We start from the raw sequence: 25974 nt of genomic DNA, 5'->3' as shown, positions 1-25974 counted from the left end.
ATTTCGTCGCTAAACTGGTATTATGAAGACAGTTATGAGCGTTAAAGTAATTTTCTGTAGGAATCTTATATGAGACGTATGGTCAATTATGAACCAATTCTCATAAAATCTGACAGAGATATTATAGTTCCTTTAAAACTTGATTATGTTGAATTTTGTTGCTATATTGCAGTACATTATGAGCTTTAAAGTAATTTTCTGAGGAGACTTTTTATGAGGGATAGAGTCAATTATATACCGATCCTCATAAACTTTGACAAATACATTTCCAATAAAACTTTTTTATATTGAATTTCATCGCTATACATGCTTTTTTAAGCAATATAGTAATTTTCTGAATAGGGCATAATATAGGGGCTAGGTGAAATTGTTGACCGATATTTCGCATTTTCAATACCAAGCAAACTAGGTCAACTAAAAATATTTTGGCAAAATATTTCAGTTTTACATTCATAACTTCAGCAATATTTGTAAACGTAATCTATCCACATTATCCGACAAATTGACCAAAATTTAGAATTTAAGGCGGTAAAATAAAAACAAGTATACAACATTATATAAAAAAATGTAAATAAAGAACTAAAAGTCATGGTGAGATATTTAGTAGAAATCAAAGGTCATGAATATCAAATCTTTGCATATATCGCAATTATTTTTAGAATAAAAGCAAACAGCATTTAGTTCAATTGTTTGCAAAAAATAACCAAAACGAAAAAATAATTCACATGTACACATGCAAAATAAAAATAACCAATTTTGGTTAATAATAACCAGAGTGGCAACACTGATTACGAATACAAAAATTTCCTAATCTAGTAGACAATCCAGATTTTTAAAATACATATTTGCTTTCAAAATTCCACTTTTTAATCACTCGGATTCCGTTTTTAATTAATATCGTTGAAAATTTTAAGCCGCCGCTCACATTTCTAATAGCAGTCGCCGGTGCTGTTAATATTTGTCGGCGCGGGGCTCTGTGTTGAAGTTGTAGATTGTAAAAAGTTTTGTTTGCTTTTTTTCTTGTCCAGAGAAAAATCCACCAAATGAACAATGCCAGGCAAAGTGGGTGTCAAGATTAAAGCTGGCAGGAATCTGCCTGTTATGGACAAATCATCGGACACAACAGATGCCTACGTAGAAATTAAATTGGGCAATGTGACACACAAAACTGATGTCTGTAGAAAAAGTCTTAATCCACAATGGAATACAGATTGGTAGGTTTGACCAGTAAAAAACAGTAGTTTTTGAGCTGTTATCAATAATGATAGTAATCAATTGAAAGATAATCAGTTTAATAACTAATAATAGTTTCTGTAGGTATAGTTGAATATTTATATGAATGTGTGTTTTTCTTTTAAAGGTTTCGTTTTGAAGTTGATGATGCAGAGCTACAAGATGAACCATTGCAGATACGTCTTATGGACCATGACACCTACTCGGCTAATGATGCCATTGGCAAAGTAAATATTGGTTTAAATCCCTTATGTTTAGAAACTTCCGGCCAAACCACCCAAGGCAAAGGCACTGTCCTTTCTGGATGGATACCAGTGTTCGATACTATGCACGGCATACGTGGTGAAGTCAATGTCATTGTCAAAGTGGATTTATTTTCAGATGTTAACAAATTTCGCCAGAGTTCCTGTGGCATACCGTTCTTCCATTGTAGGTTTAGGAAAAGTGCAGAAATGTAGGAGAAATTTAATTCTCTGTTTTTGGCTTTCTAGCTCCCTGTATACCTATAGGTTATCGTGCTCAAGTTATTCATGGTTTTGTAGAGGAGTTAGTGGTCAATGATGATCCTGAATATCAGTGGATTGACAAGATACGAACACCTAGAGCTTCCAATGAAGCTCGTCAGGTGGTTTTTCTGAAATTATCGGGTCAGGTTAGTAATAAATTTAAGATATGCATAGAAAACTTTGTAAAAGTTGTGATTTTGCTTTAGGTTCAGCGAAAAATGGGACTGAAAGCCATAAATATGGGCGCCAATGCTGTTATAGCTTATACGCAATGCTTCGATTTAGAAGGTGATGTTGGCGTGGTGGCTCGTGGCATAGGCACTGCTGTGACCTTGATCAAAGACACTACTAATCAACCAGCTTCGGCAGACAATGCTTTAATTGAAGAGTGAGTATATTTATGAAAATATTCTTTTTAGAAAGTGTTTGAATAAAAGTAGAAGAAATATTTTTAAAATTCTAAATCGTTTCCATCGGATTATACAGTTTCGATAATATCAGGTTTAATCCGAAAATTGCATTTTTTTATGTCAGTTTTCGTATTCTGTAAACATCTCGGAAATTCTGTTAACATAACAGTTAAACTTTTGAATTGTTATAATAATGTTGTTTACAGCATTTTGATTAATGGCAGCTCTGTAAGTTAACGCATTCTGTAAACATCTAGTACAATCTGTTAACTTCATTAACATAACATCTTAATTTTGATTCAATTCAATTCAACAAATCACAAGATTTTTACAGAGTACAATGGTGTTAAAACTGTTAAATATAGTTCGTTAATAAAAGGACTCTCAACTTCACTTATATCGAACACTTTTATAATTTTTAATTATTTTCCTTTAATTTTTATAATTAAAAAACTCTTCAAAAATCCAATAAAAAAAATGAAAATTCTCCAAAATTTTGAAAATCAACAGGTTTTACAATATTTCTAAATAAAATATTTTAATCTCTTTTTCTGAATCACTAATTCGAATCGTATCGTTTAACCTCCCAAAAAATGCATATGTGTTAAAACGTTAATTGTTGCTCTTCTCTCTGTATTCATAAACAAATATTTATCAAATTATTCTAACACTCTTGCCAATGCGCTTTTAATAAAAAATAGACGCACTCTAAAATATTTAGAATTTTTAACAGGCGCTAGTATAAATCCCCGTCAGAAGTCTTCTTCAACGTTGTCATTTAGTAAACTAAATTTCGATAGTTCTCTGTTAGATGTCAGAGAAGCCGATTCAGATCCCGAGTCACAGCTAATGATGGATCTTATACGACAAGAGGAGGGTCGTGGCGGTAGACGCATAAAAAAGTTTACTCATAAAATGAAGCATCTTACCAATTCATCACGTAATATTTTAAATGATAAATATGCTTTATTGATGCGTAAAATTGATGAACATTCAAGATCATCCTCTAGTGGTTCAAGATCCCTAAGTAGTGTTATATATTTTCCCACCAAAAATGTGAACATGCGATCAGAATCGAATTCTATGTTGGATGTGCGTAAAGCGAAAAAAAGTTGGACGCACAGTGAACCCATAACAACTAGTAAGAAATTGCAAAAAACAACACATCCTATTGTGCGATCTGTCAGTGATGATTCGGCCATGAAGCAGCCGACACCATCCTTTAATACTCTAATTCATAAGACAACGTCAAAAGCTCAAAGAGTGGGCTCGGAATCGTCCATAAGCACACAATCATCTCCGGATGTGTGTTCTACCGAACAATGTTCTTGTAATTTTCCACACAATGTAGACATGTCCTCTTGTCTGGAAATGCATAAAATTGTGGCAAACGTCGAAGGCAATGTTGCCAATAAAAAAACTCATAATGTAGCCTCACTCAAGCAACTTTGTTTGCTTGCTACAGACGATAAGGTTAATTTTTTTAAGCATTGGGTAAACTCCACCATAGTATGGCATTGTGTAGAATTAAAAACGATATGTATTTTCCCCGTTGTTATTATGGTGGAGTTTATTTCATAGCTTTTACCTTACATTCTTCTTTCTATCAATACTCCTCTCCACTTCTATTACAGAAAGCTGACGACAATAGTTCGGACATTTTAGAAAATCCCGATGAATTTAGCTTTAATTCTGGTAGACGTTTCTCCTCACAGCCCGATTTAGTTAATTTTGCAACTAATAGCGCTAATACTCATATGCACTCACAATCTCTTAACAATGTAAATATAGCTCTAATACCAGCTAATTTAGCTTGCAAACAAACTATAAAAAAGAATTTCAATACTCGTCCAGCATCTATTGTTTTAGCCAGTACTACTGAGGGTAAATTTAAATTTCCCGTTTTAAAGCTTTGCCCCTCAACTCCCACTCCCTCCGAATCGGAAAGTTCGGCATCACAGCTGTCGCCATATTGTAGTAAAACATTAGATATCCATGCAAAACCCTACAATAGCCTCTTTCCCTTTAGCCATACAACGGTTAGAGATAATGCCAGCTTAAGGCCAGCATCCAGTGGTCGTTTTAGCAAACATTTTGATGCATCTGTGTTGTACTCCCCTAACAGTGATTCGAATTTAGGGCTCATTGATAAAAATACTAATTGTAATGCTAAAAAATCATTGCTTGTTCCATTCACTTCTAATGCTGACATCATCAATATCACTGCTATCCCTCACGAACATCCAAACAACCATCAACACCACCACCAACAACAACAACATTACGGTCAGCATAGGTCTTTAAATGAAATCAATGGCAGTGGCAGCTGTACTTCCAACAATAATAGTCCAAATCTAAGAAGTTCTATTTCGCCCAATACATCACTTATGGATGAAACGGTTACAGCGGGAAATACGTTTGCTGCTCCTGCTGCTGGCAATCGCAGTAAAATGTCTCCTACACCTTCACGGACTGGTGCCGTAGTTACTCCCATGAGTTTGCAATCTCAATCGGATAGTCTATCGTCGGCTACTACCGTATCAACGGCTACAACAATTATTCCCAAAGAGGTGGGTGAAATGGCTAGACGTTCTTCAGATTCGGATTTAAGTGTTACACCAAAAGGTATGTTGGAGTTTTTATTGTTTTTTTATATTCAAATTTGTGCTTTTCATAGTTGTAAGTTGGGGTTGTTTTTTGGGTAAGGGCGCGTAATTTCAATTGAATTTCATAAAGTTTTAAGAATCAAATTTTATAAAAAGGAACTAGTATGTATGTATATTCGAACTTAATTTCGGAATGAATTCACCTGATAACTATGCAATATTGTGTTCGAAATTTCGAAATTATTTAGAAAAAATTTAAAATATTTATGTCTACAGTATACTTAAAAATTTCGAAAATTCGAATTTTATGTTCGACAAAATTTTAAATCTGTTAAAATATTCTTTAATTTAAGAAAAAGTTCTTATATTTGAATATAAGTTATTTATGAAGTATTCGAAATTTTAATATTATGTATATTACTTATGAAATTCAACTGATTTTAAATAAAAAACACGATTTTTATGTAAATTGCAATAGATAATAAAGAAGATTTAAAAAACTAAAACCATAACTGTATAAAAATGTCCGCTAATTTAAATATTTTCAGAAAAATAATGGAGTATTTATTGAATTAAAACACAAACAAAATTAAATCCTGCAAAAGGATTCTATACTATTTAGTTTAAATTTAAAACAATTTATATAAGACATTTGTATGTGTGTGCGTGTTTTTGTGTTTGAGTGTCTGTACTGTGCTCTGTCCATGTGTAGCAACTCATTAGGACAATTAATGAATAATTTTATTATTATTATTTAAATGAATTAACATTTCATCCTAACATTATTATTATTATTATTACTATTGTATATGTATTCTACTCTACTCTCCACTGCCATGCTCTCGTTAAACAAACAAAAAAAATCTCTAAAAAACAAATCCATAAACCTGCTCTTAATAATTAAATAAAAACAGTTATACATCGTAAAAGTAAGTAGAGTGTATGCAAATTGTACATTAAATCTATGTACAATATTGTAACTATTTCTTTGTACGTTTTTTTTTTGTGTATCCTAAATTTAATTGTATGTACTACTACTACTTTTCTTACATATGTGTAGGTGTATTGTAAAAACCTAATTTTACTTAAACGTTTTTCTCCAACATAAGTAAATTCTCGAGTATGTGTATAATTATATTTTTCGTCTAATTTCTTTGTCATTCCTCGCTTTGTTGTTTCGGCTCGCAAGTTATTTTGAAATATGATGATAGTGTCAGTATTTAAGAAATTATCATATAGGAAAAGTTGTGTCCCTTTTATCCAACTAAAATCTAGAGAAATTTTGGATTCTTAAAACTTTTAAACTTAGATGTTATAATTTTTTCATATTTTAATATTCCTATCAAATTTTATTGTTGTTTATTTAAACATCTTGTTGGGTTAGATTTTACTAACATCAGAAGTTTATCTGTGGTTTAAACAAACCATTGTGGTAGTAACAAATCTATTTCACCTTCGAAGATTAATTTTTTGATGGTAGCTTTTAGTTCAGCTAATTAGACTATATATAGTCTACTCTATAGTCCAGACTATAGTCTACTCTATAATTCAGACTATAGTCTACTCCATAGTCCAGACTATATTATACTCCATAGTCCAGACTATAGTCCACTCTATAGTCCAGACTATAGTCTACTCTATAGTCCAGACTATAGTCTAATCTATAGTCCGGACTATAGTCTACTCTATAGTCCAGACTATAGTCTACTCTATAATCCAGACTATAGTCTACTCCATTGTCCAGACTGTAGTCTACTCCATAGTCCAGACTATAGTCCGGACTATAGTCTACATTATAATCCAGACTATAGTCTACTCCATAGTCCAGACTATATTATACTCCATAGTCCAGACTATATTATACTCCATAGTCCAGACTATAGTCTACATTATAATCCAGACTATAGTCTACTCTATAGTCCAGACTAAAGTCTAATCTATAGTCCGGACTATAGTCTACTCTATAGTCCAGACTATAGTCTACTCTATAATCCAGACTATAGTCTACTCCATAATCCAGACTATAGTCCATACTATAGTTTAGACTATAGTCTACACTATAATCCAGACTATAGTCTACTCTATAGTCCAGACTATAGTCTACTCTATAATCCAGACTATAGTCTACTCCATTGTCCAGACTGTAGTCTACTCCATAGTTCAGACTATAGTCCATACTATATTTTAGACTATAGTCTACTCCATTGTCCAGACTGTAGTCTACTCCATATTCCAGACTATAGTCCATACTATATTTTAGACTATAGTCTACACTATAATCCAAACTATAGTCTACTCCATAGTCCAGACTATAGTCCATACTATAGACTATAGTCTACACTATATACACATAATATGATTGAAAACTTCGATTCGAATGCAGAATAACGGTGAATTTTCTACGAACCCTAGATATCTTTAATTTCTTCGATAATTCTATGATATGTATGTTTTCGAGAATTTTGCTATTTATTTATTTATTCAGTAATATAACACCACTTTGGCCAAAATAACAATATTACATAGTAAAATATACATATATATAAGTAATAAATATATCAGCAAAATTCCGAAACAACATAAAAATTGATATTCTTAGAAAACTATTTTCAACAAAAAATAACGACAAACAAAGGATATCGACTCAGCTGTCTTCAACGATTCAGAATATAAAAATTGCAAATGAAATATCAAACTTATATATGTTTAGACTTTTCGCAAAGTTGAGTGATATAAATATAAAACCCCGATGAGCAATATTTATGTAGAAATATATACATACTTATGTAATTTCAAACAACTTATGGAAAAGCTAAATACCAAAAATTCAAAATTGATCAATTAATATTAAAAATACCTTGTGAGCGAGATCAGCATGGATTTGTAACAATAATAAACATAAATAGATAAATTTATATAGTATATGATGTATATCTTTTTTTGTTTTTTTGTCTATGTACATACAGTAATAAGAAAAATTAAAAAAAGTAATATTCGCATGAGAGCAATGGTATGAAATGTGTCTCTTGATAGATAATAAAACCAATACATTCAACTTCTAAAACTACAACTACTGCTACTACTTTTAATCTTAACTATTTGTGGTATTTAAGTTGAAAAACTATAGACATATAATATAATACAAAACCGAAATGTATATCCTTGCCTGTAGTTCTTATAAATATGCATCCATCACTCACGTTTACACATTTACATCCATTTCACTCCCTTCTCCATTCACTCTGACTAACTAACTCACTGTTTCGCTCATTCACTGACACATGTCCATCCACCAAATGGCTGTCAATGTTTAACTCTCTCCGTATTCTTTTTATAATTGTTTCCACATTGAAAGTTCTCTCAGTGATTTTGGTGTTATCGTTTAGGAAATTCATTTTGTGTGGCCAGTGATCGTTTGATGGCAGCAACAGCTATGATGCGTATGGGTCCAGCTATAGGTAAATCATCAAATTCTGAAGGCATGGATATGTTGGAATATCCATTTCTAACTATGACCAAATATCCACCTGGTCTTATATTACATATTGGAGCAACTGTGGCGGCTAGATCGGTAAAGCTATTGGAAAGAGTACCCAATCCAGATGAGCCAGAAATCCGTGATTCCTGGTGGACAGAATTGCGCATGGAGATTAGATCACATGCCAGATCTTTAGGTTGTAATGTGGTGCTAGGTTATTCCGAGTTAACCACTATATCGTAAGTAGTACTAAATTTTTTCTTAAAAACCAAAAAAGTTGTAAAAAAATAAATTTTGTTTAAAACAGCGATGATGTTTGTGTTCTCTCGGCCACTGGCACTGCGGCCATTATAAATATGGGCTATAATCGTTCCATATCCCAAAATGATATTTTCAATATAACAAAAACTGCTGGTGGCAGTGGCATGTCAGTATCTCTAGAAGAGAGAAATGTTATTAACAGTGATCCTAACTCTAAGGATATGGGTAGTGGTATATCCAATGGTTCTGTAGGTAAACGTTATGGACTTCCTGGTCTGCTAAATGTGTCAAAAACTTCCTGTACCGTGTGTCATGTACCCTATAATGTCACCTCGGTGCCATTCAATGTTAAAATGAAAAAATGTGCAATATGCTTAAAGGGTCGTGTGCCAGATGTACTACTGGCCACTTTAGAAGTACCCGAGTCAATACAAGTAACAGGTAACACTGCCTAAAACATACAATATTTTTCTCTTCAATAATCTATGTAATTTTAGGACGTGGTTGTTTTCTGCAGGCTCAAGTAGTTAGAGCCAAAAAAGATTTACGCTCCGAACTCAATGCTAAAGAAATTTCCGATGGTCTACCCTTTCTGGAATACGAACTGCATCGTGTGCTTATTAATAAACTTAAAGCCAAGGGCATGAATGCTATATTTGGCTTGAAAGTACAAGTTTCTATAGGTGAACGTATGATTGCCTTGGTAGCCACTGGCACTGCTCTCTTCATCACAGCATTACCCGTACCACAAGTACCTAAAATAGTTGCTGGCAACTCTTGGACTGATAAGCAAAAACTAAATGAATTACAAAAGAAACTGCAGGAGACATTTGAACGTTATCAGGAAATCTATCAATTGAAATCCATAGATCAGGATATGTTAGATAAAAGTTCCGATACTGACGACTCCGATGAAGAAGGTGTCGATGTAGATTTGAATTGCGGCAATAAGGATACTTGTGTTTTGGAAGTTGATGATATCGAAGATTTAGAAATTATATCACTGCTAATGGAATCGCAACCACCAGAAGGTTTTCATGTCGTTAGTACTCAAAAAGTACCGGGCATGATGGATATGGAGGCGGTTAAGAATTTGCAAATGTTTACTCAGGTGTGGAGGGCAAAAACCGATACGGGACAAACTGTTACTGGTTTTCCCAAGCATTTTCAAAGGTGAGAGCATTTATTGACCTTAAATGTTCCATAATTTCTTTGAAAATTCGAAATTGAAAACAAAATCTCTAGATCATGTGGTCTTTTAAAAAAGTCTAAAAATTTCAAACTATTTCACGAAAAGTAGTTTCAGAAACAGGTTCCAAAATTCGAATTTAAATTCGAACTTAAGTTTTAAGCTCTTAATCTAGTTTAAAACATTGTTTTTAATATGTTATTTTATTTATTTTTTCTATAGATTGATGCAGATTATTTATTTCAAATTGCGCACTATGATACCATGCGCCATTTGTGATTTAAAATTTAAATTGGACTTCCCAGAAAGTGTAAGTCTCATACTTTAAATGTATTGACATTGGTATAGACATGGATATAAACTTTGGTATAGACAGTGACATAAATATTGACATCGACTTATAGATTGACATAGACATATAGATATTAACAATTATTTCGTATTTCATTTAGGATCAAATTCAAATTTTAGTAACCGGCATGGCTTTGGGTCTAGGCGATCCCAATAAATTGAAAAACAAACGTAAAAATATAAGCAATGGCCAATCGGATAGTAATAACTCTATGAGTCATACCTATTCGGCCGGTGAGATTAATAATAAAAAATTGCAACAGCTGCAACAAGAGGAAGATTATATTTTCCCACTGGATGAAGATCATATGGTGGAGACACCAACACCAGCCACCAATATACCGCTGTTTGGAGCACAATTATTCAAAAATCGTAAATCATCACCCATACAATTGTCTTCAGCACCCGGATCAATGCGTCAAAGACATGTAGGTTCTAGCTAAACGAGAATTGTGATTTTTTAATATTTATCAAAACCTTATACATTTTAGAATCGTGTATACGAAAGGAATGGTGTGGATATAACGCCTTTGAGTTTTATACCGGGAGGCAAAATTGAAAAGTATTTGGGTAATTTAAATTTCTTCTTTATAAGAGAGAGCACATCTATAAGGGAAAATGGTGGCATAAGTGGATTTGTCCATGGCTTTATCACAGAGGTGAGTAAATGTTTTAAATTTTAAAATCAGTAAACAGAAATGAAAATCTATATTTTGCAACAGCTTTTGGCTGTTGTCAGAGCTCATATATCGGCCTTGGGCGGCAATGCCATGGTGTCCTTTTACTTAACTGAATTAATATTATTCGATAATCAACATAAAAATCAAGTAAGTTTTGAGCACGATTTTTAGAGTTAAATGGATTAATAATGTTACTTTCTCTTCAGGGTCAATGTCTTATAAGTATTGGTGGCGATGCGGTTTATGTTTCATATCATCAAGATGACTAATATGTTTGCTGCTACAATAAAGAGAATTAAAAATAGTTCTAAAAGCAACCTAATCACAAATTTAACTTAAAGTTGTTTACTAAACAATCTTAAATTGCAATAATTTAGCCAATTTATTTCCTAAAAAAGCAATTACTAAAAAAAACTAATATAACTACTCCTACCACTACTGTTGCTCTCTATTTTATTTATTTTATTTGTTTTTACTATTTCTTTTATTTATTTTAACAAATTGTTTAAAGATTTTATTATTTGTTAATTAATCTTTGGACTATATAAAAATTTGCCAATTGTATTTAAATTTTTACTAAATTCAGTTTTAGCTTAGTTTCAATTCAATTTTAATAATGCAATAATTTCAACTGTGACTATACATAGAATGTACTTAAACTTGTATTAAAATTAAGGTTGAAATCTAAGCATAAAAACTTAACAACAAGTTTTTTGAAATGTATTTTTGTAAAAAGTGCATATATGTAACTTTAAATGAAATTGTGAGAAAAAAGTAAATAAATTTTAATTAAATTAAAACAAAAAATAATAAATCAAAACAATTTTCAAGAAGAAAAAATGTGTTTTCATATTCATACAACAAAAATTTAATTTTTTTAAATATGGACGAATTCATTATTTTTAATTTATGAATTTGTTATGAAACACAAATTTCTCACAGTGTACAATTGTAATTTCTACAAAATTTCCTACTGGCACTTGTAATGATGTCATCACTCACAGTGAATGACTACTGGCAAAATAAGAAGAAGCACAGATGAGTAATGTTTTCATTTTCTGTTGTGACAAAAACAAATAGAATTTTATAATAAAAACCGAATTTTTCGACAACTTCTCAGAACTAAAACGAAAAACTAAATAATTATAATATTAAGCTATTAATAGGAAATAAAATAATTGAAAATGGATTGGCTTTTTGGCAAGAAAATCTCACCCGATGAGATGCTACGCAAAAATCAAAGAGCTCTCAACAAAGCCATGAGAGATTTGGACAGGGAGCGTATGAAAATGGAGCAGCAAGAGAAGAAGATTATAGCCGACATCAAGAAAATGGCCAAGGAGGGACAAATGGATGCGGTTAAGATAATGGCCAAAGATTTGGTACGCACACGCCGCTACATCAAGAAGTTCATGCTAATGAAGGCCAACATACAGGCGGTGTCACTGAAAATACAAACACTTAAATCACAGAATACCATGGCCCAGGCAATGAAGGGTAAGTTGACTTTTGGAAATAATATAGATTTAATTAGCATTAATTGAGTTTCCGGCTAATTTTAGGCGTTACTAAGGCCATGCAGAATATGAATCGTCAATTGAATTTACCACAAATCCAAAAGATTTTACACGATTTCGAAAAACAATCAGAAATTATGGACATGAAAGAGGAAATGATCAACGATGCTATTGATGACGCCATGGAAGATGAGGGCGATGAGGAGGAGACCGATGCCGTTGTCTCTCAAGTTTTAGATGAATTGGGCTTGCAATTGGGCGAACAGTTAGGAGATCTACCGACCGCCTCTGGTTCATTATCTATAGCAGGCGGTGTAAAGAACACACCAGCTGCCGTAGCTGCTGGTGGTGCTATTAGCAGTCCAGTCGCAGGTGGAGGCGGAGCTACTGGCGGTAGTGGTGGGTCTACTCCCATGTCAGATGCGGATGCAGATTTACAGGCTCGTTTGGATAAACTACGACGAGATTAAACTCGGATTGGAAATGCTTTTTGTTTTTAAATAATTTTTTGGATTTTATTTTAATAATTATTTGGTAACTCATTTGTCGAATAATCGCCACACAAATATAAATATGTATATTGAAAAGTTAAGTTTTTGTCTGCACTGCAGTGGATTTTTTTAAATATGTATGTCTGCTGGCTAGAAGACGTGTTCTTTAATAAAAACTGCAATAAAGTTTTTTATTATTTTTGAAAAAACACAACTTTTCTAAATAACATAATTCTAATTCTAACTTGAATAATTTCCGCAGCTTTCTCAGACAAATCATTTGCAGAATCTAAATGTAATTCATATACAAAACAATAAATTTGAAGACGATGTTGTTTTGATCAACTTCGAAGTTGAAAATCATAATTGTGAGTTAAATTCAGATAAAACTTATTTTGTTTATATTTTTACTTAACGTTGCCCACTGTGTAACCTTCAAAGTTATCTTAAAAACATTTCGTTTTTTAACACACAAACTTTTTGCACTATACACATGAAATATCCATTAACAAATTACCCATCCCTAACACATCAAAATAAATAGATAATTTCAAATATTAAATTGAGCTTAATAAATAGTTTTATTTTGTTTAACCATAAACATAGAGTATATCGTATTTTATATCGATTTTTTTTGTTAAGAATTGAACTAATGTTAGTTTTTAATACGTGTTAAAAGACAAGACAAGAATTTAAAAGTAAGCAAATCGGCATAATCATTGTGTAAGTGTTTTCTTCTCCTCCTCCTCCTTTAACTAGGAAATTGCAGAGAATTAACAACAACAGCAACAATATTTATAACACTACCACCACCTCCAACAATTGTGTGTTGAAAGGGTTTTACTCGAAGCCACTTTCATTGAATACCTGCTCAACCTTGGCAAAAACTTCATCAGCCGAGGGGCTAGCATCGATTTGTTTCACTTTACCCAATTCTTCGAAATGCTTGATAATGGGCAGAGAATCGTTGTTATAGGTTTGAATACGTTTCTTTAAACTTTCCATATTATCGTCCGAACGACCGGAACCACTTTGGCCACGAGACAAACAACGATTAACACACACGTCCTCTGAGCAGTTGAAGAATAAAACAAATTGAAAATCTACTTTGTCGGACATTTGACGATTCCAGCCATCTAAATTGTCTTGATTACGTGGAAAACCATCAATTAGGAACTTAGTTTTGCCAGATTTTGTCATAGCCGCTTCCAGCAATGAACACGTCACCTCAACTGGTACAATTTTACCATTGCGTATGTAGTCTTCTATTAAAGCACCCACTTCGGAACCTTCACGGGCACGTTCTTCACGCAATAGATCTCCTGCCGATAAATGGACGAATTCGAAACGTTCTACAATCTTAGAGCACTGAGTACCCTTGCCAGCACCTGGGCCACCCAAAACAAACACAATTTTTGGCTTTTCACTCATTTCCGCTTGAACTTTAGTACGCGTTGCTGTGGTTAGGAAACGTTTGTATTGCAGCTGCCTTGTACTGGAATGCTTAGTGATTGGTGTAAATGTGTGTAAAGTACTACGCAAGACTTTTAACATTAAAATATAAAATCGTAATGACAAAATAGATAAAAAACGTTGTATGTATACAACGTTGAAAAAATATCACGGTATTGCACGGTTAAAACAAATTAAATAATTAATGGTTATGTACCGATGCAAAGGGAACGGTGGCGACGGCTTGACCTTTTTATGTCGGCGTCGGTGGTTTGCTAAAGATAGTTACGGCGTCGGCTAATTAAACTTACAATTTTTCTTTAAAAAATTGTTTGTAAACAATCACCGTAAACTGTTAACAAAAAGTAAACAAATATATAGTTGCCACTTTGTGGAAATAACATAACGAAAATGGGATTGCAATAATATTTAAAATACACTTAATTTTTAAAAATAAATAATATCTAAAATTACAAAATAATAAATGAAATATATTTCAATTGCAATTTCACCTCATTTTACTGCAAATCTGTAAAAAAATTGTCTTAATAAATTTTCAGTATGCTCTTAAAATCTGGCATCCCTTTTAGCATTTGACATTTTCCTACACGTGAGAATTTTTTGTTTTTTTTTTCAAGTTGTTTATTTTTTCGTTTGATAATTGCGGTTTTTTTATTTCGGTCTAAAATAAAATGAGTTTTCTTAAACCAAAAGATACAATCGACGAGGGCGATACGGTTATTTTATATTTAAGTGTTAATTCTATGCATGTCATTGAAGCAACTCCCACAATTGTAAATAAAAAGGGTGAAACCATCGAACACATCTTTCAAACATCTTTTGGCGCTTTAAAAGTGAAAAATATAATTGGTGTCAAATATGGTAGCCGCGTTGAATTATCGAAAGGTTGGGCCTATGTGCTACAACCAAATCCCGAATTATGGACCCAAACATTGCCACATAGGACACAAATTATATATACACCCGATATTAGCATGATTTTGCATCAGCTTGAAGTGAGACCCGGTTCAGTTGTAATAGAATCTGGCACGGGTTCTGGTTCGCTGTCACATTACTTCTTAAGGGCTGTTAAGCCTCATGGTCATCTGCATACATTTGACTTTCATGAAGCTCGTGCCAACCAGGCCCGGGAGGAATTTCAACATCACGGTTTGGGTGATTTCGTAACTGTCTATCATCGGGATGTGTGTCAGAATGGTTTTGGCGAAGAACTGAACGGTAAAGCTGATGCAGTATTTCTAGATTTACCAGCTCCTCAACAGGCAGTGGAACATGCGGTTAAGGCTTTAAAGAGTAGTGGTATGTATTGTTAGATCTTTAAATAATAGTTCCTTTTCCAACATATCATTTGTGTTTTAAGGTGGCCGTTTTTGTTCATTTTCTCCCTGCATTGAGCAATCACAACGTTGTTGCATTGCTTTACAGGAACAGGGATTTACAGAAATACAATCATTCGAAGTATTACAGCAAGAAGATGTAGTCAAAACCAAAACATTTCCGGTGATGAATTTGGAGTTTCTTAAACACAAGGTTTATAAAATATTTTATAATTTTTGTCACTAATTTTAACTGTCCACTGTTTTATTATATTCTAGAAACCTGAAGAACAAGATGCCACCAGTGATAAAGATATTTCAAGTCTTATGAAACAACCCAAGGAAACATTGAAGGTTTTGACATCATCAGCGCCACCCACACAACCGGGTCATACAGGATTTTTAACATTTGCCACCCTACCACCTGCATTTGCTAGATAATTTTAGTACACCTAATCACAAGATAATAAAAACAAAACAAACTCAAGATTTCCAAAAGATTTATACAAGAAACAATCAAGTTACAAATAATTTTCAATATCATATTTAACTACAATCAACATACCACGATTGTCTAGAAGGGTGAGTGTGTCTGTAGTTATTAAATTTGAGTTGTAGTCTTTTAATTAAACTTTAATATCGAGGTTGTTGTAAAGTTTTTATGTTAAATGATGAACGTGGCGGTTGCCATGGTACACGTTCTTCTGGTATTATCTGCAAAGAAAAAAAGGGAATGTACATTGTTTTCTTACCAGTAATAAAATTTACATACTATTTTGGGTCTTTCCGGTTGGCCTTTACAAGTGGGACATCTATTAGTCCTGGTAGCTTTAGCAGATTTGTGTACCGCTTCCTTTAAACCTTCTAAGGGAGTCCAATTCATATGAGTGGTACGAGGTCTTACTTCGAATAATTTTTCTCGACTTAAAAAGCTAAAAATTACAGAAACTTAAAACTAAATTTTAAAACATAAAAAAACAATAAAAACTTACTTTGGTCTTGGTTCTCTCCAAAAATCGGGCATACGTTTAGTTCTCATTATATCTGCTAAACGCTGGAGCAAACGTACATTTTCATTTTCCACATAAAGTGTACGTTCCTTTTCCGTTTGTTGTTTTTTGGCCTTTTGTACAATGTGCGGATAAAATACTGGTGGTGTACGATCTATAGCTGCCTTAGCCGATTTGACCTTTTCTCTATGATGTTCATAGCGGCGTTGTTCCCAGGGATGAATTAATAGTTTATCTCGTCTCGATATCATGTTGTAAACTGAAGTCAAGAATGTACAAGAATTTTATATAAATTATGTACGACAGTTAAGGAATTTTTACAATTATGGACTTCTGGGAAAGGCGTTGCTTTGGTTATTATTTCCAGGGAGTTGTTTTTGTGTGTTTTTAATGTTTACCAAGTGTTATATAAATAAATCTCCATGGATTTTTTGAAATTGAATAAACAAGAAAATAAACCGTATGTAGGGTAAATTTATATAATAAAGAATTTACATACTTGTAAATAAATTCTATTTTTAGACAAAAATTATTTAACTCCAAAACTAGAGCTGTTGAGAAATTTTGATATTCATGAAATTTTTGAGGCGTCCCTTCAATGGTTTTGGATAAAAAATTAATTTGTTCAACCCCTTAAAAATATTAATTGAACTAACATGGATAAGCCCACAAAGCCAACAGACGATGTTTAGATATAATTTGGAATTAGAACTGAACTAGAATTGAACTAGAAGTGAATGTTTAGATATAATTTGGAATTAGAACTGAACTAGAATTGAACTAGAAGTGAACTAGAAGTGAACTAGAAGTGAACTAGAAGTGAACTAGAACTGAACTAGAACTGTACTAGAACTGAACTAGAACTGAAGTAGAACTGAACTAGAACTGAACTAGAACTGAACTAGAACTGAACTAGAACTAACTGAACTAGAACTGAACTAGAACTGAACTAGAACTGAACTAGAACTGAACTAGAACTGAACTAGAACTGAACTAGAACTGAACTAGAACTGAACTAGAACTGAACTAGAACTGAACTAGAACTGAACTAGAACTGAACTAGAACTGAACTAGAACTGAACTAGAACTGAACTAGAACTGAACTAGAACTGAACTAGAACTGAACTAAACTGAACTAGAACTGAACTAGAACTGAACTAGAACTGAACTAGAACTGAACTAGAACTGAACTAGAACTGAACTAGAACTGAACTAGAACTGAACTAGAACTGAACTAGAACTGAACTAGAACTGAACTAGAACTGAACTAGAACGGAACTAGAACTGAACTTGTTCTAGAACTAGAACTAACTGACGGAAAAAAAGATTTTAACAGTTTATACTGCATCGATATTTGTAAGTTCGAAATATAAGAAAAATAGTTTTTAAAATTTATTCAATCAAGTTTATTATCTCTTAAAATTATTAAACTTATTCGAGAATATTTCAGGAATTTGTTTTCTTTTTAATCAATCCATTAACATTTCCGTTAAATTTGAAAAGATTAGCTAAAGAAGAGCTAAATTAACAAGTATACATTTAGGCATTTATTAAAATATATAATTTTTTATAAAACAATAGGAATATCAATAATTTTTTATAAAACAATAGGAATATCAAGATTATCATTATTATGTTGTTTTTTTGTAATAGCTCAAGTGGGTAGTTCCTAATCGAAGTTCCAATCAATTTATTGAAATTTACATTTTTTATATTTCTTAAGAAGTAAGTTTTCTTGAAGAAATATCACTTCTGTTAACTATTTAGTTGCTTTATAATTTTTTTTAGTAAAGACGTTGTAAATACATTCAAAATTTGAATATTCATACACAGACGCAAAATAATTTAACCAAAGTCCCCAATTTTTCATATTTAACAAAATCCTTGCTCATTAACAAAATTTCGCATTTATAAAAAAGTACGATGTATGCAGTTGATACCCTGGCGCGTTATTGTCTGCCACAGATGCTTGGCAATGTTGTTAATGCTGCTGCTGACGATGATGTTGATGATGATGGCGATGACGATGATGCGCAATAAATGCGGCGGCATCATTTCTTTTGTATGTCCGACTGTTTACTCACATGTCAACTGTCCTGTAGTTCTGGTGTTCATTGCCTGATTGATGTTAAGTGGTACTTTATGTGAGTATCCACTTCTACTTTACTCTTTTTTTCATCCATACATCCATTCGTCCATTCTACATATACGTAGTTATGTCCGTCCTTTTGTTCAATCATACGTAATCTGTACGACAGACGTTTGTTTGTTCTCGCAGTTTTTTGTTGCTCTTTACTAAATTGTAAATGCTGATGTCACTACATATTAAACATATCTACTCAAGATTGCAGCAGCAACAACAGTTGTTGTTATTTTGTTGTTGATGGAATGTTGTTTTTTGTGTTCGTTTGTCCGTTGGTTGTTTAATTTATTTGACCAGTAATCAAACGGCAAACAGAGTTACATTAAACTTGTTAAAAGAAATACAAACAACAACAACAACAACAGAAGAAAAATCACAAATTGTCGTCACATTGTAAAGTGAATGAAATAAATTTAAAAATGATGAACATAATGAGAATTAGTTACCACCTCAATTATATGTTATTTGCATGTTTATATGAAATTTTCGTATTTAGCTTGTTTTCGTAAATCTTGATTGGAATTGTTAACAAATGTTTGTAATACTTAAAATATTATTAAAAGGAAAGTAATGTAATTTCGATAAACTTTGTATTATAAAGATTTTTAAAAAAGGTTTTTGTTTAGAAGAGAGATCTATTACGGGTTATAGTTTGAAACATGGTTAAAAGCGTTCATTACATTCTGCATTACTTAATTGAACTTTTTTTTATTGTGTAGTAGCGAAAATATCATTTTTTATATATCCTTAAGAAATTTCCCTTTACACCCTCATAATCAACAACATACCAAACTTTATGTGTTGACATTTGTCTTTAGTTTGGAAAAAATTTAACAAAGTTAAACTTAAATTAAAACAGTAGCTACTAGTTAGTTAGTTTATGCTGATGCCACTAAACCACAAACAGAAACAACAAGATTATATTTGTTTTTTGTTTGTTTCTTAAGGTCTAGGTTCCCAACAATAACAATTACGTTTAACCTCACGTTTTATCATTGTATATGCATCATTGCATTTATAAAATAACAAAAATATATGTATAAATACAAATATTTTAAACTATTTTACTTACATACATATGTATGTAAATGTTTGTATGTTGTAAATGCATTTAAATGTGACAATATGTAAATATAACAACAACAAATTCCATTAAGAGTCCAAAAGTCAAAGAAGGATTTTTAGGAGTTGTAATAGTAGGAATATGATTAATAAGGCGACAAAAATTACACTAATATTAAGGGTAAAGGAAGCAAAAGGGAAGTTTGAAATACCCTACTTAAAATTTTAAAAATTTTGAACTAGAATAGAACCAGAACTAGAACTAAAACTAGTATAGAACTAGAACTGAACTAGAAAAGAACTAGAACAGAACTAGAACAGAACTAGAACAGAACTAGAACAGAACTAGAACAGAACTAGAACAGAACTAGAACAGAACTAGAACAGAACTAGAACTAGAACAGAACTAGAACAGAACTAGAACAGAACTAGAACAGAACTAGAACAGAACTAGAACAGAACTAGAACAGAACTAGAACAGAACTAGAACAGAACTAGAACAGAACTAGAACAGAACTAGAACAGAACTAGAACAGAACTAGAACAGAACTAGAACAGAACTAGAACAGAACTAGAACAGAACTAGAACAGAACTAGAACAGAACTAGAACAGAACTAGAACAGAACTAGAACAGAACTAGAACAGAACTAGAACAGAACTAGAACAGAACTAGAACAGAACTAGAACAGAACTAGAACAGAACTAGAACAGAACTAGAACAGAACTAGAACAGAACTAGAACAGAACTAGAACAGAACTAGAACAGAACTAGAACAGAACTAGAACAGAACTAGAACAGAACTAGAACAGAACTAGAACAGAACTAGAACAGAACTAGAACAGAACTAGAACAGAACTAGAACAGTACTAGAACAGAAGTAGAATTTCAGTTTCAAAAATGAGAATTTTGTACACTTCTTTTAAAGATTCATGCGACTTCTCAGAGTCTAATATAATCCGACCTGGCACATAATTCTAGAATTAAACAGAAAAAAAATTAAAAAGTTTCATGAGTTAACTTTACATTTATTTGTTTTGTTCCTTTTTTATAGACAACATTATGCAAATGTAAAACACTCTCTCCCGCTAATAGAGCATGTTAAACTTCCAAGAATAATGGAAACACAATAAAAAATAGGTAGTAGTAAAAAAGGAGGCTTTTTCATTCTAAGAATTGTCTTTATCACGTATTTAAAGCGTTGTAAATGTTGATATGTTTGGAAAAAAATACAATAGTATTTCTCCAAAAAGAACAAAACCAACAACGACAAATAGATGAACAGACTGTCCGGGGATAAAAAGTGAGGAAATAAAAAAAAAAGAAAACAATGCTGAATTTAAGTAGCCAAAACATTTAAAGTAAGACACAAGGAAGCAGTACCAGTACACAGTTCCTTTTTTATTTTGGGCTATTGGATTATTTTAGTTTTAGTTTGAAGCTAAATGTTACTTCTTTGAAAGAATGTCCTCATCTATGTCTAGCAACATTTTAACACATTTGGTAAATTTTTTAAACAATGTTTCTTTACACATTTTTCTCTTTAAAGATTTTGATGAAAGATTAAAAATATGGTCTTTCTAGTTATAATATTTAAATATATTTGAAAGATTGTTTAACTTTACCAAAGATTATTTGTACAAGATTTTTTAATACATAATGATTTTGATTTCAAATAACGTATATTAGTTTTCTCCATTTCCAGGGAATAAGAAATAAGCAATTGCATGTTTTGAAGTGCATATTTTGTATATTTAGGGCATATTTTACTCTTCACAAAATCTGTTTCTTAATACATTTTGACATTTTCGATCATATGTATATTTCCAAGTGTCGAAGACGATTATGAGAAACATAGTTATTTTTTTTCCTTTACTCCCTCCCACTATGTTATGATTTAAATAAGAATTTATTTTATTGCTTTAATAGTGTTGCTGCTTTTTTTTCTCTCTGTGGTTGCCAAATTATCTTAGACAAATCATCAATGATTTGTAGCAATTTGTAAAGTAACAAATGCATAAATGATTTGTTGGTTTCTACCTCTTCTCTTCTTGTTGGCAAAGATGCAAGTAAAATTTTTGGTAAGATCACTACCAATAATGGCTGCATTACCAGAAAAAAACCTTTGCGTGAAATGATTAACACGCCACTTGTTGTATTTGCTGTTGGTTTTTTGCTTTTTTTTTTTGAGATTTTATTTCTCTTTAATGCAACACGAGTATTTATCAACAATTGTATCGATACTCAACGGTTGTGACCCTGAGGTTTTTAACAATATGTTTATTGTTGTTGTGGCAGTTGCTGCTTTTATTCTTGTTTTAATTCGAATGGTTTAAAAAAAAGTCTCTTTCTTCACACTTTTACCCATTGAAATGAAATTCTTAACATCACCTCAGCCTGGCAGGCAGGCTGGCGGTGTAGTTGGAGGAGGGTCCTTTGGACAATACTAGCAAACAATTGTACAATATGATTTTTAAAATATTATTTATACAGTGCTCTTACGAGTAAAATAAAATTTTTGGTATCAAGTATGAATTCAGAATCTAATTTAGCTTTAATTCTAGTTCAGTTCTAGTTCAGTTCTAGTTCAGTTCTAGTTCAGTTCTAGTTCAGTTCTAGTTCAGTTCTAGTTCAGTTCTAGTTCAGTTCTAGTTCAGTTCTAGTTCAGTTCTAGTTCAGTTCTAGTTCAGTTCTAGTTCAGTTCTAGTTCAGTTCTAGTTCAGTTCTAGTTCAGTTCTTGTTCAGTTTCTAGTTCAGTTCTAGTTCAGTTCTAGTTCAGTTCTAGTTCAGTTCTAGTTCAGTTCTAGTTCAGTTCTAGTTCAGTTCTAGTTCAGTTCTAGTTCAGTTCTAGTTCAGTTCTAGTTTCAGTTCTAGTTCAGTTCTAGTTCAGTTCTAGTTCAGTTCTAGTTCAGTTCTAGTTCAGTTCTAGTTCAGTTCTAGTTCAGTTCTAGTTCAGTTCTAGTTCAGTTCTAGTTCAGTTCTAGTTCAGTTCTAGTTCAGTTCTAGTTCAGTTCTAGTTCAGTTCTAGTTCAGTTCTAGTTCAGTTCTAGTTCAGTTCTAGTTCAGTTTCTAGTTCAGTTCTAGTTCAGTTCTAGTTCAGTTCTAGTTCAGTTCTAGTTCAGTTCTAGTTCAGTTCTAGTTCAGTTCTAGTTCAGTTCTAGTTCAGTTCTAGTTCAGTTCTAGTTCAGTTCTAGTTCAGTTCTAGTTCAGTTCTAGTTCAGTTCTAGTTCAGTTCTAGTTCAGTTCTAGTTCAGTTCTAGTTCAGTTCTAGTTCATTTCTAGTTCAGTTCTAGTTCAGTTCTAGTTCAGTTCTAGTTTCAGTTCTAGTTCAGTTCTAGTTCAGTTCTAGTTCAGTTCAGTTTAGTTCAGTTCTAGTTCAGTTCTAGTTCAGTTCTAGTTCAGTTCTAGTTCAGTTCTAGTTCAGTTCTAGTTCAGTTCTAGTTCAGTTCTAGTTCAGTTCTAGTTCAGTTCTAGTTCAGTTCTAGTTCAGTTCTAGTTCAGTTCTAGTTCAGTTCTAGTTCAGTTCTAGTTCAGTTCTAGTTCAGTTCTAGTTCAGTTCTAGTTCAGTTCTAGTTCAGTTCTAGTTCAGTTCTAGTTCAGTTCTAGTTCAGTTCTAGTTCAGTTCTAGTTCAGTTCTAGTTCAGTTCTAGTTCAGTTCTAGTTCAGTTCTAGTTCAGTTCTAGTTCAGTTCTAGTTCAGTTCTAGTTCAGTTCTAGTTCAGTTCTAGTTCAGTTCTAGTTCAGTTCTAGTTCAGTTCTAGTTCAGTTCTAGTTCAGTTCTAGTTCAGTTCTAGTTCAGTTCTAGTTCAGTTCTAGTTCAGTTCTAGTTCAGTTCTAGTTCAGTTCTAGTTCAGTTCTAGTTCAGTTCTAGTTCAGTTCTAGTTCAGTTCTAGTTCAGTTCTAGTTCAGTTCTAGTTCAGTTCTAGTTCAGTTCTAGTTCAGTTCTAGTTCAGTTCTAGTTCAGTTCTAGTTCAGTTCTAGTTCAGTTCTAGTTCAGTTCTAGTTCAGTTCTAGTTCAGTTCTAGTTCAGTTCTAGTTCAGTTCTAGTTCAGTTCTAGTTCAGTTCTAGTTCAGTTCTAGTTCAGTTCTAGTTCAGTTCTAGTTCAGTTCTAGTTCAGTTCTAGTTCAGTTCTAGTTCAGTTCTAGTTCAGTTCTAGTTCAGTTCTAGTTCAGTTCTAGTTCAGTTCTAGTTCAGTTCAGTTCAGTCTAGTTCAGTTCTAGTTCAGTTCTAGTTCAGTTCTAGTTCAGTTCTAGTTCAGTTCTAGTTCAGTTCTAGTTCAGTTCTAGTTCAGTTCTAGTTTCTAGTTCAGTTCTAGTTCAGTTCTAGTTCAGTTCTAGTTCAGTTCTAGTTCAGTTCTAGTTCAGTTCTAGTTAGTTCAGTTCTAGTTCAGTTCTAGTTCAGTTCTAGTTCAGTTCTAGTTAGTTCTAGTTCAGTTCTAGTTCAGTTCTAGTTCAGTTCTAATTCAGTTCTGGTTCATTGAACTACAAGCTGAATTAAGTGATTTCAACTGTTTCAATTTTGTGTTAGTCCCACTGTCCATCTGGTGCCCGTTTTGTATTGATCTCATATTGGTATGATTACTTTTGTGCGAAAATTTGCTTTTAAACAAAAAGAAGAAATTCAAAAAAAATGCATTAAATTATATTTGAAGCCTGATTAACAGTTCAATTTATGGTTTTGTGGGCGTGCTTATTTTATTCTAAAGAGGGGCGTTCTCGCTTTTAATATTGAGAATATGATTTGTGGCCAATAATAACAATAACAATCAGCAACTACAACAAGAACAAAAATGTCTTACCAAAAAAGGTAAAACAATGTGATACATTTGAACCAGATTCTTTTCAAATTAATTACGATTGTAAATAAGTTTTTTTTCTACATTCTGTTACCGGGCCTAAAAAAGTTCTCATGTTTAAAATTCAAAATGTCCTTTTAAATAAAATTAAAATACAAACAATGTTGGAGAAAAAAAGAACTTTAAGAACTTAAGAATAGCTAGCATTTAAAGGCAAATAAAAGTCCTTTTCGATTTCCATTTATTTGCCTTTTAAGCGCCTAGACATTGGGGAAAAAACAAAGAGTTTTATTTTTGTTGTTGCTAGATTTTCTATTATATAGTCCGTGGGAATTTGTGCACGATTTGAGCAATGGCAACAACAACAACTGTAATAATAATACCAATAATGATGAAGATGATGACGACGGCGACAAAGAGTAGGATGATGATGAGGATGCCTATTAATGTGCAACCACATTTACAACATTTACGACTAAACAAAAAATCACCCAAGTCTGGGCCAACAACTAAAAAGACTATATGATTTTCTACTTTAGTCTGATTTAAAAACTTGCCAACAAAGAAGAGGCAGCCAAAAACAATAACAATGGAAAGATGACATCCTCGAATGAATGTAATGGTTAACAATTGACGCCAAATAAATCAGAGCAAATATGAAATCAAAACGCTGCATATATTGTGTTACAACAAACATCATGCCAGCAAACAAACAGCAAACGATACAATTTGATTCGAAACCAATTCAATTCCTTTACAATACATTTTGGTTAGTTTCTCTACGTTTTTTCTTTATGTTTGAGGACCATTCAAGAAATCTTGTATTGGTTGGTTACAGCAGTTTTTTTTATCCAAAATCCTCAATATTATATTTTTCGATATTGTTTGTTTTATTGTGTCTGCACAAAAAAGTTGTAATAATATTTTAAACATTATTTAAACAATAATAATAACAAAAAATGTTCATCTGATTTGTTTATTCAGTTATTGTATTTGTATTTTAAATTTTATTCAAACAAAAGTGATCACTACTTATGTAACTTGTCAACATTTTTTTTTAAAGACAATGAATTTTTAATATTGTTTTCAATTAACTTTTAAAATCTATAAAATGTAAGTTTTTTTAACGTACTGATTAGAGATTACTGATTTTCTTTATTTACTCAATTGGAGCGTTATTTAAGGAACTACTGCCGATTTTAAGTTTCTGATATAAAAATCGATTTTTAGTGGGAAATATGAGTGATCGCAGATTTTCTTTATTTTCTCAATTGGAGCGTTATTTAAGGATCTACAGCCGATTTTAAGTTTCTTATATAAAAATCGATTTTTAGTGTGAAATATGAGTGATCACAGATTTTCTTTATTTTCCCAATTGAAGCGTTATTTAAGGAACTACAGCCGATTTTAAGTTTCTTATATAAAAATCGATTTTAGTGGGAAATATGAGATCA

The 25974-nt window shown here is 32.2% G+C and overlaps 5 protein-coding genes across 5 annotated transcripts; 3 read left to right on the top strand and 2 right to left on the bottom strand.

The window, feature by feature from the left end:
- Window positions 1-931: 931 nt before the first annotated feature.
- LOC119616551 (C2 domain-containing protein 5) lies at window positions 932-11545 on the top strand. The gene is made up of 13 exons (XM_037972968.1): window positions 932-1214; window positions 1361-1662; window positions 1725-1885; window positions 1946-2127; window positions 4446-4774; window positions 8142-8472; window positions 8541-8935; window positions 8992-9667; window positions 9906-9993; window positions 10136-10462; window positions 10526-10693; window positions 10757-10861; window positions 10921-11545. The coding sequence occupies exons 1-13, from the start codon at window positions 1051-1053 to the stop codon at window positions 10981-10983; spliced, it is 3291 nt and encodes a 1096-aa protein (XP_037828896.1). The 5' UTR covers window positions 932-1050; the 3' UTR covers window positions 10984-11545.
- Window positions 11546-11728: 183 nt separating this feature from the next.
- Window positions 11729-12936, top strand: LOC119616544 (charged multivesicular body protein 2a). The gene is made up of 2 exons (XM_037972959.1): window positions 11729-12211; window positions 12277-12936. Exons 1-2 carry the CDS (start codon window positions 11899-11901, stop codon window positions 12699-12701), a joined length of 738 nt encoding a protein of 245 aa, XP_037828887.1. The 5' UTR covers window positions 11729-11898; the 3' UTR covers window positions 12702-12936.
- Window positions 12937-13279: 343 nt separating this feature from the next.
- LOC119616545 (UMP-CMP kinase) lies at window positions 13280-14442 on the bottom strand. The gene has a single exon (XM_037972961.1). It carries the CDS (start codon window positions 14274-14276, stop codon window positions 13563-13565), a length of 714 nt encoding a protein of 237 aa, XP_037828889.1. The 5' UTR covers window positions 14277-14442; the 3' UTR covers window positions 13280-13562.
- Window positions 14443-14764: 322 nt separating this feature from the next.
- On the top strand, window positions 14765-15998 carry LOC119616541 (tRNA (adenine(58)-N(1))-methyltransferase catalytic subunit TRMT61A). Its single transcript, XM_037972956.1, has 3 exons — window positions 14765-15494; window positions 15556-15725; window positions 15791-15998. The coding sequence occupies exons 1-3, from the start codon at window positions 14867-14869 to the stop codon at window positions 15950-15952; spliced, it is 960 nt and encodes a 319-aa protein (XP_037828884.1). The 5' UTR covers window positions 14765-14866; the 3' UTR covers window positions 15953-15998.
- LOC119616546 (uncharacterized protein CFAP97D1) lies at window positions 15995-16772 on the bottom strand. Its single transcript, XM_037972962.1, has 3 exons — window positions 16504-16772; window positions 16284-16443; window positions 15995-16225 (listed from the first exon to the last, which is right to left on the bottom strand). Exons 1-3 carry the CDS (start codon window positions 16770-16772, stop codon window positions 16145-16147), a joined length of 510 nt encoding a protein of 169 aa, XP_037828890.1. The 3' UTR covers window positions 15995-16144.
- Window positions 16773-25974: the final 9202 nt, after the last annotated feature.

The sequence above is a fragment of the Lucilia sericata genome, unplaced genomic scaffold (genome assembly GCF_015586225.1).
Source record: "Lucilia sericata isolate MDLA Ls3-8-SP2 unplaced genomic scaffold, ASM1558622v1 Contig000079F_arrow, whole genome shotgun sequence".
Lineage (NCBI taxonomy): Eukaryota > Metazoa > Arthropoda > Insecta > Diptera > Calliphoridae > Lucilia > Lucilia sericata.
This window is presented reverse-complemented; position numbering and strand designations above follow the sequence as displayed.

Bases quoted from the DNA above. Each gene is read 5' to 3' on its own strand.
- LOC119616545 (XM_037972961.1), bottom strand. From the start codon at position 14,276: ATGTTAAAAGTCTTGCGTAGTACTTTACACACATTTACACCAATCACT.
- LOC119616544 (XM_037972959.1), top strand. From the start codon at position 11,899: ATGGATTGGCTTTTTGGCAAGAAAATCTCACCCGATGAGATGCTACGC. The intron at 12,212-12,276 runs GTAAGTTGACTT...GGCTAATTTTAG, and splicing joins CATGGCCCAGGCAATGAAGG to GCGTTACTAAGGCCATGCAG.
- LOC119616541 (XM_037972956.1), top strand. From the start codon at position 14,867: ATGAGTTTTCTTAAACCAAAAGATACAATCGACGAGGGCGATACGGTT. The intron at 15,495-15,555 runs GTATGTATTGTT...TTGTGTTTTAAG, and splicing joins TAAGGCTTTAAAGAGTAGTG to GTGGCCGTTTTTGTTCATTT. The intron at 15,726-15,790 runs GTTTATAAAATA...ATTATATTCTAG, and splicing joins TGGAGTTTCTTAAACACAAG to AAACCTGAAGAACAAGATGC.
- LOC119616546 (XM_037972962.1), bottom strand. From the start codon at position 16,772: ATGATATCGAGACGAGATAAACTATTAATTCATCCCTGGGAACAACGC. The intron at 16,444-16,503 runs GTAAGTTTTTAT...TGTAATTTTTAG, and splicing joins TGGAGAGAACCAAGACCAAA to CTTTTTAAGTCGAGAAAAAT. The intron at 16,226-16,283 runs GTATGTAAATTT...TTTTCTTTGCAG, and splicing joins AACCGGAAAGACCCAAAATA to ATAATACCAGAAGAACGTGT.
- LOC119616551 (XM_037972968.1), top strand. From the start codon at position 1,051: ATGCCAGGCAAAGTGGGTGTCAAGATTAAAGCTGGCAGGAATCTGCCT. The intron at 1,215-1,360 runs GTAGGTTTGACC...TTTCTTTTAAAG, and splicing joins CCACAATGGAATACAGATTG to GTTTCGTTTTGAAGTTGATG. The intron at 10,862-10,920 runs GTAAGTTTTGAG...CTTTCTCTTCAG, and splicing joins ATAATCAACATAAAAATCAA to GGTCAATGTCTTATAAGTAT.